The sequence below is a fragment of the Zeus faber genome (genome assembly GCF_960531495.2).
Source record: "Zeus faber genome assembly, chromosome: 7".
Lineage (NCBI taxonomy): Eukaryota > Metazoa > Chordata > Actinopteri > Zeiformes > Zeidae > Zeus > Zeus faber.
In genome coordinates, this window is record NC_137203.1 from 17,611,183 (window position 1) to 17,623,186 (window position 12,004).

The 12,004-nt window shown below is 41.4% G+C and overlaps 2 protein-coding genes across 4 annotated transcripts; both read left to right on the forward strand.

The window, feature by feature from the left end:
• Positions 1–78: 78 nt before the first annotated feature.
• Positions 79–4,249, forward strand: plbd2 (phospholipase B domain containing 2; the record flags this gene model as incomplete). The annotated part of the gene is made up of 13 exons (XM_080004235.1): positions 79–108; positions 211–269; positions 667–760; positions 874–1,032; positions 1,125–1,225; positions 1,349–1,563; positions 1,866–1,960; positions 2,068–2,228; positions 2,455–2,550; positions 2,939–3,010; positions 3,097–3,249; positions 3,400–3,562; positions 3,688–4,249. 13 exons carry the CDS (start codon positions 79–81, stop codon positions 3,856–3,858), a joined length of 1,569 nt encoding a protein of 522 aa, XP_079860361.1. The 3' UTR covers positions 3,859–4,249.
• Positions 4,250–7,704: 3,455 nt separating this feature from the next.
• Positions 7,705–11,554, forward strand: LOC307232259 (transmembrane protein 248). Of its 3 annotated transcripts, XM_080003195.1 has the most exons (7): positions 7,705–7,827; positions 8,817–8,998; positions 9,305–9,542; positions 9,663–9,771; positions 9,913–10,072; positions 10,804–10,944; positions 11,144–11,554. In XM_080003195.1, exons 2-7 carry the CDS (start codon positions 8,840–8,842, stop codon positions 11,162–11,164), a joined length of 828 nt encoding a protein of 275 aa, XP_079859321.1. In that variant the 5' UTR covers positions 7,705–7,827; positions 8,817–8,839; the 3' UTR covers positions 11,165–11,554. The 3 variants fall into 3 exon arrangements, with proteins under 3 accessions (XP_079859321.1, XP_079859319.1, XP_079859320.1); XM_080003193.1 differs by lacking the exon at positions 11,144–11,554 and having other exon boundaries at positions 10,804–11,076; XM_080003194.1 differs by lacking the exon at positions 11,144–11,554 and having other exon boundaries at positions 7,711–7,803; positions 10,804–11,076.
• Positions 11,555–12,004: the final 450 nt, after the last annotated feature.

Here is a 12,004-nt window from a genome sequence, read left to right on the forward strand (position 1 = left end):
CTTTTTATTTTGAAAGAACAGCTGACGTCATGGTCACATGACGTTCCCCAACGCGCCACATGACTCACTATTGTAAACATGGCGTTCAGCGGCAGAGGCACTTCCACAGTGTTGTGTGTTTTATACACTTTGATTTCACATTCGTCCGTTCGGGCGGACATTTTTTCTGCTGTCATTGATGCGCAAACCGGACATTTGGCTCTCCTCGAGGGATATCGAGACGATTTTGTCGCTTGGGCGAACTTCACTGATGACATTAAAAACTCGGGGTGAGTGTTACTTAATTGAGTTACGTATTTAAGCGACACAACTATCAGTAATTGTTTCTATTAAAAGTAAAAATATTGAAACGTTGCGAATATATTGTTTTTACTTATATTTTTCCCTGCGTGTGTGTGTGTGTGTGTGTGTGTGTGTGTGTGTGTACACACACGCAAACAAACAAGGGTTTTTGCACATATTATTAGTGTAGGCCAACGCACATTGAGTGTTTTTATTACTGTAGCTACTTTGATTTGGACACCCTTTTCCCCAAAGCTTGTAAATCCAGCTGTGTTCGGGCTGAATAATGAAAACACACACACACACACACACACCATCACAGCCCCCGTGATATCACAGTGGATTTGACTTTTTTTTTTTCTCTCTCCTCTCGTCTCCGCCCAGGTGGTCGTTCTTAGAAGTCACCACCGCCAGAGGATTCAACGACAGCATCCAGGCGTACGCTGCCGGGGCCGTGGAGGCTGCCGTCACCTCCCAGGTCAGGGAAGACCGTCGGCGCGCGCTTGTACCTCCGCTTCAGTCGAAGGAGGTCGAGACTCAAACAAGGCAGCGCGGTTCCGCTCACTGTGGCCTGGTTTTCTGTTGTTTCAGTTGATCTACAGGCACTGGATGAACACTCTTATGGGTTACTGTGGGCCCTTCAAGATTGACTTGGGGTTTTGCCAGAGGCTGAAGGATTACATTACGACCAACCTGCAGTGGACTGGGGAGCAGATCGAGGACCACCCAGAATCACCGTACTGGCACCAGGTAACAAAAAAATCAGTCCGTTTGTAGAATTTCAACATCGGATATTTACACTTCAAGCCAATGCGATGGACACTTCTGCTCTGCGTCCCTAGGTGAATCTGGCCCTGCTCCAGCTGAAAGGACTGGAGGACAGCTACAATGACGAGCTCGCGTTTCCCAAAGGGCCCTTTTCGCTCAACCCCTTCGGTTTCCTGTAGGTGGGCCAAAAGGGGCCGTTTCTTTTTTTCGGCTCCAATTTTCCGTTTCACAGTTTCGTGGACCTCGCCGCCTCTGTTTTCAGACTCAACTTCCCTGGTGTTTTACTTTCGCTCGACAGGCTATTTCAAATGGGCGGTGATCTTGAAGACTTGGAGTCGGCGCTGAATAAATCCAGCCAAACACGTCCGCTGGGGTCCGGCTCCTGTTCTGCTTTGATTAAGCTTTTACCAAATAACAAGGAACTTCTGGTATCACATGACACCTGGAACACGTATCAATCCATGCTTCGCATCATGAAGAAATATAACTTTGCCTTCAACATGTCTCAATCAGGTACTCTTTTATTGATTAATTTTACTTTAATTTGATTTATTTTACTTTTATGAATTCATTTGTTTATTTATTGTTTGTTTATTATTTGTTTTGTTTAAATATTCATATTTTATACGGGTTGATATCTCTTTTTTACAATATTATTCAACCCGTAGAACGCTCCCACGACCCCTTCAAGAGAAACCGAAATAAGCAAACAATGGCTCAGTGTTCAGTCTCTGGTCTTTTGAATTGCTTTTTGCACTATACTCGATCTGATTTTAGTGTTCAGTTTGTTTTTTTGTTTTGTCTGATATTCGTAGAAAATGGTCAGCTTCCGGGAGGCACCCAAGCGTTCTCATCTTATCCCGGGTCCATCTTCTCTGGGGATGACTTTTACATCATCAGTAGTGGTCTGGTAATAACTTTTTCCAATCGGTTGCAAAAGTTAACAAATGTAGTTGAAGTAACAAATGAAGCAATGCTATAAAAAAGTCCCACCATCTCGTCCCTGCACGTCTTCAGGTGACGTTGGAAACCACCATTGGCAACAGCAACCCTGCTCTCTGGAAGCATGTCAAGCCCACGGGAGCGGTCATGGAGTGGCTGAGGAACATAGTCGCCAATCGCCTGGCTTCAACGGGCAAGGAGTGGGCGGAGATCTTCAGCGAGTTCAACAGTGGCACGTGGGTTTGTTTCCACATCGGATCTTGCTTTCCCCTACGACCCCAATCTTTCTGTCGCGACCGCACATCTGTGGAGCCAACGTTGACCTTAAGTCCGGCAAAGCCTTTATCAGTCTGATAGAGGCATCGCTGCTCGCAACGCTATTATTTTGAAAATGCTGAGTCGTTTTTCCATCGATTCACTGAATGTGTTAAGGTTTAATGTAAAGTGTTTTGGGTTTTGCAGGTATAATAACCAGTGGATGATTGTGGACTACAACCGCTTCACCCCAGGGAAGACTGATATTAATGATCAGCTCTTGACTGTTCTTGAGCAGATTCCGTGAGTGTTTTCAGCCCAATCAATAATAGACACCAAGACAGTGGATCATTTTGATATGGCACCAATACAGATATTTTTGATTCCAATACCAGCGCCTAAACAATCCTGTTTATGATACTAATGTTCATCTTTATATATGAAATGCTGAGTGTAATGGTTATTATATACTGTCTTAAAATAGTTTAAAAGCTTCCCTTGGCCACATTTAAAAACACCAACCACTTCACTTAAAAAAATTACAAGACGCTCTTCCTGTAAAAATACTTAAAAGTACTGAATACATTACAAAGATCCACCTAGGCCCTCATAGTGTTCTAAAGCACTGTCAATGATCCAATAGCCCCATTGGTTTCCTATGATGTATTCAAGGTGTAATCTCTTTCTGTAGGGGCTTGGTCATTTACCATGATAAAACCCAGGAACTGCTGAATAAAGGATATTGGGCAAGTTACAACATCCCGTAAGTACCCACAGCTCTGGTCCTTATTACAGCATTAAAATGTGTGTTCCGTGTGTTGATCTGATTACCTCCTTGTTGCTTTATAGGTATTATGAGGAGATATTCAATGCCAGTGGTTGCAATGAGCTGGTTGAGGAGTTTGGTTCATGGTTCTCTTTGGACAAGAATCCCAGAGCGCAGATCTTTCGACGAAACCAAACGCTCATTACGGACTTGGACTCGATGGTCCGCCTCATGAGGTAAAATCCACAAACAGTTCTTGTGTTCCAGGAGCTTTGTATTATTGCTGTGTTCACGGGCGGGTCACACTTATACCCTTATAAAATAACTTGGAACCAGTTGTTGAGGTCCAAATTCGAGTTTGTAAGTTGTTGAACCTTTCCACTCAGGTACAATAACTATAACGAGGACCCGCTGTCACAGTGCGATGGCTGTGATCCGCCTGGCAACGGAGAAAATGCCATCTCCGCCCGCTCAGATCTGAACCCAGCTAACGGAACGTATCCATTTGGTGCCCTGAGGCAGAGACCTCATGGAGGAACAGACATGAAGGTTTGCCTTTTCTCGCCCTCATCCTTCTTTTGCTCGTGTTTTTTTTTTTTTCCTGTCTTCTTTAGTTGGGAACAGACCAAATGGCACTTGTTAATTCATAGAATTGTGTTTCTGTGCGTCTGCAGCTGACTTCATATGGAATGTTCCGTGATTTTGGTATGGTTGCTGTAAATGGACCAACGTGGGACCAGGTGCCGCCCTTCCAATGGAGTACGTCCCCTTACAGAGACTTGATTCACATGGGCCATCCGGATATTTGGACATTCACGCCTATAAAGGTTTCCTGGTCTCCCTAACAACAGCTGTACCTGATATACCAGTGGTAACATATGTATTGTGTTATTTTGAGAGAGGAAAGGGACTTCAAGGAAATGTGAAGTTGAGTTATTCGATGACATATTCGTGATACTGGCCCTGATGTCTGGAATCCAAATATCAAATGCATTTATGTTAACGACAACACAGGATGAAAGCTCCGGCAAAACTGCCGAACTCGATCAAAACCAAGAAATTTTGCTGCTGTAAGAATATCATATAGATTGTTTTTCTATTGATTTTTTGCTTGTTTTCAATCTTTTTTTTTTTTTTTAAGTCAAATATGATATGAACTCCACCCACTTAATTGCTTTGCTTGAGTGTCAGAATGATAATAAAATGTGGGTGTACAAAAAGGTGTACAATAGCCTACTGCAATTAGTTGTTTGTTACTTCATTTATACTTCAGGAAACCCATCACACAATAATGAAGTTTTCAAATGTAGTTTCACCAATAATATACGATTTTTTCAAGAAGGACCCACTTGTTTTTTTTTACTTTGATATAATAATAATAATTTTATATTGACTATATTCTTAAGGCTTGTTATGGCATGTATTTGTCAGTTGTTGGCGAATCTGAATCAATTGTACATACACCGCATTCCAAATTATTATGCAAATGGTATTTTTCCCTCTGATTTTCCTAAATAGTCGATGCAAATGATAGTCAGTATAATTCAAGTTATCAACCGTTAGGATATAATTCAAATGTTGTTGAACAAACCTTCCAATGATAACAGTATTTTTTTCAAAAAAACAAAAACAAAAAAAACAACCCCCAAAAAAAAAAAACCTCAAAATGCACTGTTCCAAATTATTATGCACAACAGAGTTTCAAAATATTTTATAGGTTGTAAGGAACTGAAAATGGTCATTTGTTGAATTTGCAGCATTAGGTCATATTTACTGAAATCAAAAGTTATTTCAATCAAAAACATCTGAACAGTCCAAGTTACAGGTTAACATAGGACCCTTCTTTCATATCACCTTCATAATTCTTGCCTCCATTGAACTTGTGAGTTTGGAGAGTTTCTGCTTGAATTTCTTTGCAGGATGTCAGAATAGCCTCCCAGAGCTGCTGTTTTGATGCAAACTGCCTCCGACCCTCATAGATCTTTTGCTTGAGGATGCTCCAAAGGTTCTCAATAGGGTTGAGCTCATAGGAGGATGGGGGCCACACCATGAGTTTCTCTCCTTTTAGCAGCCATAGCAGACAATGACACAGAGGTATTCTTTGCAGCATGAGATGGTGCATTGTCATGCATGAAGATGATTTTGCTACGGTTCTTCTTTTTGTATCATGGAAGAAAGTGCTCAGTCAGAAACTCTATATACTTTGCCGAGGTCATTTTCACACCTTCAGGGACCCACCAGCTCTCTCCCCATGATTCCGGCCCAAAACATGACTCTGCCACCTCCTTGCTGACGTCGCAGCCTTGTTGGGACATGGTGGCCATCCACCAACCATCCACCAACCATCCACTAATCCATCCATCTGGACCATCCAGGGTTGCACGGCACTCATCAGTGAACAAGGCTGTTTGAAAATGAGTCTTCATGTATTTCTGGGCCCACTGCAACCGTTCCTGCCTGTGAGCATTGGTTCAGGGGGGCCCAATAGTAGGTTTATGCACAACTGCAAGCCTCTGGAGGATCCTACACCTTGAGGTTTGTGGGACTCCAGAGGCACCAGCAGCTTCAAATACCCGTTTGCTGCTTTGTAATGGCATTTTAGCAGCTGCTCTCTTAATCCCATGAATTTGTCTGGCAGAAACCTTCCTCATTATGCCTTCATCTGCACCAACCCGTCTGTGCTCTGAATCAGCCACAAATCTCTTCACAGTACGATGATCACGCTTAAGTTTTCATGAAATATCTAATGTTTTCATACCTTGTCCAAGACATTGCGCTATTTGAGGCTTTTCAGCAGCAGGGATCCTTTTTCTTTCCCATATTGCTTGAAACCTGTGGCCTGCTTATTAATGTGGAATTAATGTGTTCTTAAGTAGTTTTCCTTTAATTGGGCTCACCTGGCAAACTTATTATCACAGGTGTCTGAGATTGATTTCACTGATCCAAAGAGCCCTGAGACACAAACCATCCATGAGTTTAATTGAAAAACAAAAATCAAATGTTTGACACTTAAATCCAATTTGCATAATAATTTAAGAACGCGGTGTAAGTATCTGTTAATAAGAACAACTGGGCATAATGACAAGAAGAATTATTTATTTAGATTCAAGATTCAAGAGGTTTATTTGTCACATACATTCATAAATATACACAGTGAAATGTCTTTCCAACGCACCCGGAGATTATGCACAATAGTTACTCAACCGAACATAATAGCTAACATAATACCTACCTAACTCACTAACGGAAACTAAGTGATTCCTAAAACATACTGCAGTTAGTGAATAGAATAATAGAAATAAAAAATAAAAATAATAAAATATTAAAATAAACTCCACTAGATGTAATGTTAACAACATACATTTTGTAGCTTACATAATTCACAATCTTACCAAACAAGCACACTCTTCACGTTTTCCTGACAGAAACAATGGAACAAATGTACGGGACTACAGATTTTCGAGTTCCAAACAGCCAATCATGGGGGAAAGCGGATGTAACTTTGCTTCAGAATCTGTAAACAGTTCCCTACGGCGCACTATTACGGAATCCTGAAGGTGCCACAATGATAAATAAAAGAATAAATAAATACATGAATAAATACTTTTGGAAATATAAAAGAGGGATTAAAAAAAAACCCAATTCTAAAATATACAGAAAAAGATTGATAAATCTGGAAATGAACACAGAAATATTAATTGGTATGAATTAGAATTTATTACTGATTTATTTTTTCCACATGTATTGTTTTATGTATTACCACATTTATTTGGCCATTTATTTACAAGCATTTTTCGTTTTTTAATGAAGTGATTTATTTATTTCCATATATATTTCTTTATTAATTTAAATATATATAATTTTTTTTATTTATTGGTTTATTTTTGTATATATTTATGTCAATTTCTGCTTTTCCTAATGAGCACAAACCATCAACAAACCACAAAATCAATCAACTTGTTTTGGTCCGCCCACCAATTCCGAGCTGCTGATGGACTCTGGTCGGATCCCTCTCGAAGTCGAAACTTCTACTTCTCACAGATTGTGCCAAACAACCTTATCAAGCACTGAGCGAGAGTTAAAACAGCTTGTCTGAGTTCACTTCTCAGCCCTTGTTCAAATTCTGCCATAGGCCATTGTACTTGACGGCGACAGGCTGATGCCGCAACTGGGAAACTCGCCCACTTGCTGCCGTTCATATTATACTTCCAGCCTGGGTAAAGAGGCCAAAATTTTGCGGGTCGGCCCGGGTGTCCTGTTCACTTTATTAAAACCTGTGCCTCTTGAAATATGTTGTTGTTCGTGACAACTCTCTGAACTTTCGACCTCTGGGCCTGGGACGACGCATCCAAATGAATGAAAGCTGTTGCAGTACATCTTCCAACCACCAGCCAGCGGCAGCGAGCATCCTGTTAGGGAGCAGCGGCAGCACTGCGAGCGGCGAAGAAGAAACCCCCCCCCAGCTGTCAGTTTGGATGCGGAAGTCGTCGCTTCTATCGCTTATTTCTTGGCGTTTACGCGCAACTGGTACAGGGCGCCATCGCAGCGGGTTATCACAAATATGTTTGAGTGCCCCGCAAGGTAGTTTGTGTTGTAAAGTGCGCCGTACCTTTTTTTTTTTTTACTTTTTGGGTTTGTAAAGCACTTTGCCAAGGGGAGGGCGGGGGGGGCTGTATTTTTACAGGACAACGCTTTGAAGAAGTCCGAATGAAAACAAGGAGCGTGGGACCCAACGGGGCTCGGACCAACACAAGCGCGACACTTATTCACCGACATCTGCACGATAATCGGTGAGGATCGTGCACGAATCCAATGTATGGGGCTGGCAATGTTAAACGTTCGCGGCACGTGTCTACAGTATATACTTTATATACGTTATCGCCCACGTGCATAGTGGTTGGTGTTCACTTGTGATTTAATTGCGTTCTACACAGAATACTGTGCAGACAAATTCCATTTAATGATTAGACGTTTTTTTTTTTTTTGTTTTGTCAAAACAAATAGATCCATGGCTGCTTCAGAAAATACCCGAAACTAACAGCTGGTCTGGCGCACGCACCGAGCCTCCTTGTATTCTTATTGCATATGCATAATGGGCCCCCCTCCCCCGCAGCCCTTTATAATGAAACCAAAATACATTATCCTTTTTTTTTTTTTTTTTTATTAGAAATGCTGATTAGAAGGCAGCCCCGTAACGGTTCCCCCGCTCGTTTTCGTTGCAAAGCGGGGTCCCGTCAAAATTGCACTCGTCGTTGGCAAATTGCTGCTCAAACCCAAGGAGTCCAAAAAGTAAGCGATATAGAATATGATTTCCGCATTAAAAAGTGTCACAACATTTTTAGTGTATTGTTGCAGGATATCTTCTAACCAACAAGCGATCCTGCTGACACTTTGAATGCGGAAATTGTCGTTTCTATCGCTTACTTTTTGGCATTTACACACAACTGACATTGCGCCGTCGCAGTGCGTTATCGAAAATATGTTAGAGTCCTTCAAGGTAGTTTGTGCTGCAAAGTGCGTCGTACCGTTTTGACTATTTGGGTTTGAGCAGCACTTTTTTTCAACGACGAGTGCAATTTTGACGGGACCCCGCTTTGCAGACGTCCCAATGAAAACGAGCGGGGGACCGTTACGGGGCTGCTTAGACGGTAGAACTGCAGCCTCGACACAGGAGTCAGATCTGTTGTAAGATGAGTTCAGCAAAGCCCTGTGTCATGATTAGTCGAACCCATGACCGGTTATATAACACAATCTTGAACAGTTAGATTTAAATCATGCTGTTTGTTTGCGGGTCATTTTTCAGGTCACTTCAGGTCCATATCTGTGATGGCTACCTGGCAGCCAGTGGTCATCCTGAGAAGCTATGTCTCTCAGCATCCACCTGGAGTCACCTTCTTCCTCTGTCTGCTCAGCCTGTCGCTCTCCCTCTTCTGCCTCCGCTCCTTTGGCCAGACTCATATTCTGCCTAACCCTGATACGACAAAGGTTAGTGATGTGGAAAGCGTTTTGGAAAACATGACTGAACACTAACTACATGCAACTACAGCCGAAATATATAACATGGAAGACTAGTAATAGTTAAATATGTTGTGTTGACGATCCAGAGTGTTCATTCCCCGGTAAACCAGTCAGGGCTGATTTTCAGTTATTTATGTTCCACTTACTCATTTATTTTTACATATTAAGTATGAACCTATTATCCATAGGAGTGCAGGTGTGAAACTGCACAAACCTTTGTGTCTTGAGGTGACATTGACGTCAACAAGTGTGTTGTTTTTTTTATCCTTTCAGGACTGGAACCACATCCTCTCATCATTGTCTCAGGTTCAGCTGTGCTTGGAAGCCAATGTCAGCTCAGTGGGACAGGTCGCTCCAGTTGTTGCTCCTCAGCCGATTTCCCCCACAAAGACTCCTGTCACTTGGTTGCATCTAAAGGTGCCTCTGATAGTGACATACAGCTCAGGCAGTCATGCTCTAAAAAGCCTGGGCCTACAATCCACTTTGGTGACCAGTCAGCTGGGCCTTGGAGGTTAGTATGTATTGGCCACATAGGCCAATTGTTTATGTATTCCATGAAATACTGCATTCAAAGTTCAACTTGAACCACCACACAAGTGTATGGAATTCTTTGTTTTACTTTCCTACCTAGGTAACGAAACTGTGAATGTAACTCTACATGTATTGCCTGAACCGAAAGGAAATGACATGTACACCTGCCTCACCATAAGTGTCCCGACAAACCTCCTCCCCTTGACCCCGTGAGTCTGCACATGCATACCCTTTGGAGGGTTTTGTTTTGCATTGTATATGTCAGCCTCTTGTATTAACGCCTCCGTCCATTCATAAATGTGCAATTCTTGTCAACTAATTTTTTAAATTTTTTATGGCCATATTTAAAGACTTCCTCCTGAATGTCATAAGGAGAATGGAGATGAGAAAGTCATTTCACCCGTCCATGTGGTCTCTCTGGAAACGAGCAAACAGCTTCATCTAGCCTCCTCGACCTGCTACAGTTTGCAGTCTCAACATGACCCAACACTCACAGTCATGTTAACACAGGTGCGATACAAGAGACTGTAAACACTGTTTCCTAAACCGGCTATTCGGGTTTATGTATTCTTAATAATGTCATGTATTAGAATATGTAATTGAATAGACTAGAAAATCCAATGCAGCCTTTGTCGAGGCATGTCACTGGTGGCAACGTGAGGCAGGCTTTATTTAGGTAAGAATTCCTGCAGCCTCTGATCAATCATTGTTAAATCTCAATCTCCCTAAACGATCACAGGTATTGGTTTGTCTAAAGGATGATTATGTAGTTACAGCAGGGCTAGAAAGTACGTGAACACTTGAAGTTTAAAAATTTCAGCATAAACCTTACCTAAAATGGGATCTTCATCTATGTCCTAAAATAGATGAGTTGAACCCCATTAAACAAATAACTCCAACTGAAATGATTTTGATTTATTTGAGCAAAATTGTCCAACATTAAATGTCTGTCATTAAATTTGTGACCTTTGCTTTGAATAACTAGTGTGACCCCCTTGAATTGAATATCAACCGTTCTTTAACCATTCTTTGATAGACAAAATAAAATAAATCATAAATAATTGGCTTCTCTTTTATGGATTTGTATGAAGATCTGATCACCTTTTTGGGTCAAATGTAAGCAAAAATTCAGAAAACTCTAAAGGCTCAGTGTATTGAGACAGTAAGGATTGCTCTATGCTCCAATACATTTTTTTACTTGCTAATTCAGTCATTCTACTCATTTCTTTTTTTTCTTTTAGGAGCAACAGGATGTAGCAGGAAGACACCTCTTGGAAGTCAGTGTGTGTTTGTTAGCAGTGTGCCTGATGTTCTGTTTGTCAACTTGTTTGACACACTCAGCAACCCACCGGTCCAATGGACTGGATCTGCACAGTCTTACAGTAAATAAGAATTTTACTCACCTTTTGGTTTTGTAATTGTGCACATGCATGTGGTTATGTGAAGATCCAACTTCCACTTATTTCAAATTTTGTTTTAAAATATTTGTGTTAACTGTAAAGGCTCGTTATTACAGATTCATAATACAGACATGCATTCATTATTTTGCATATAAATCTGATTGCCATCTTTTAATTGCAGGAACCCCTGTTTGATTCCTGACCATTTTTTTTTTTTTTTTCGACAACCACCACCTTGAAAACGCTAACCAAGAAACGTGGGCGAAGGGGGAGGTAACACTCCAAATAATATAGTAAACAATAAAACAAACTTATTGAGCAAGATGACTGTTGATTGGGATACAATAACCCAACGGGACCATAGTGTGGGGTGACATGTGGGACAGTGCTCAGCACCGTTTCCAGCCCATAGTGAGACGGGATCGGCTCCAGTGCCGTATGACCTGGGACTGAAATGAGGGCATATGTATAACAACGAAATAATATTATAATGCCTGTATTGTCAACTCGCTTTAAGTTAAGTAGCTGTGGATTATTTAATGACCCTCAAATTGTATAATTATTGGCCCTGGTGTGTTACGGGGCGTGTGTAGTAGCTCAGAGATTATTCTCATGTTGATTTTATGATTCTAATTCAAGAAAATGTCTTTCTACTCTGTGAGTAGCGTTGTAATTTAACCTTGTCAAATTATGATTAAATTAATGATTGAAATCCTCGGTTGTGAATGGGATGTGCGTGTGTCCATTCATTGCTCATCAGCCATAAATCCATATTTTTGGCAGGTGTGGTATGTTACGGAGGGTTCGGTCTGTCAACTTTCCCACGAGTAACATTTTCCCATGGTATTTATGAAGTGACGATCGGGAGAAACAACGATGTGAAGAGGAAAACCAAACACTAACGGCAGCATCGCAATCTGTTTTTTTTTTTTAAGCAAGTGCATCACATACATAAGGGGAGGATGCGTGAGCTTAGCAGCCTAAAAATAGCATAAAAGTTAAGAGCGTGGGCGTGGATTGATGTCCTTTGCGGCTCTTGTCC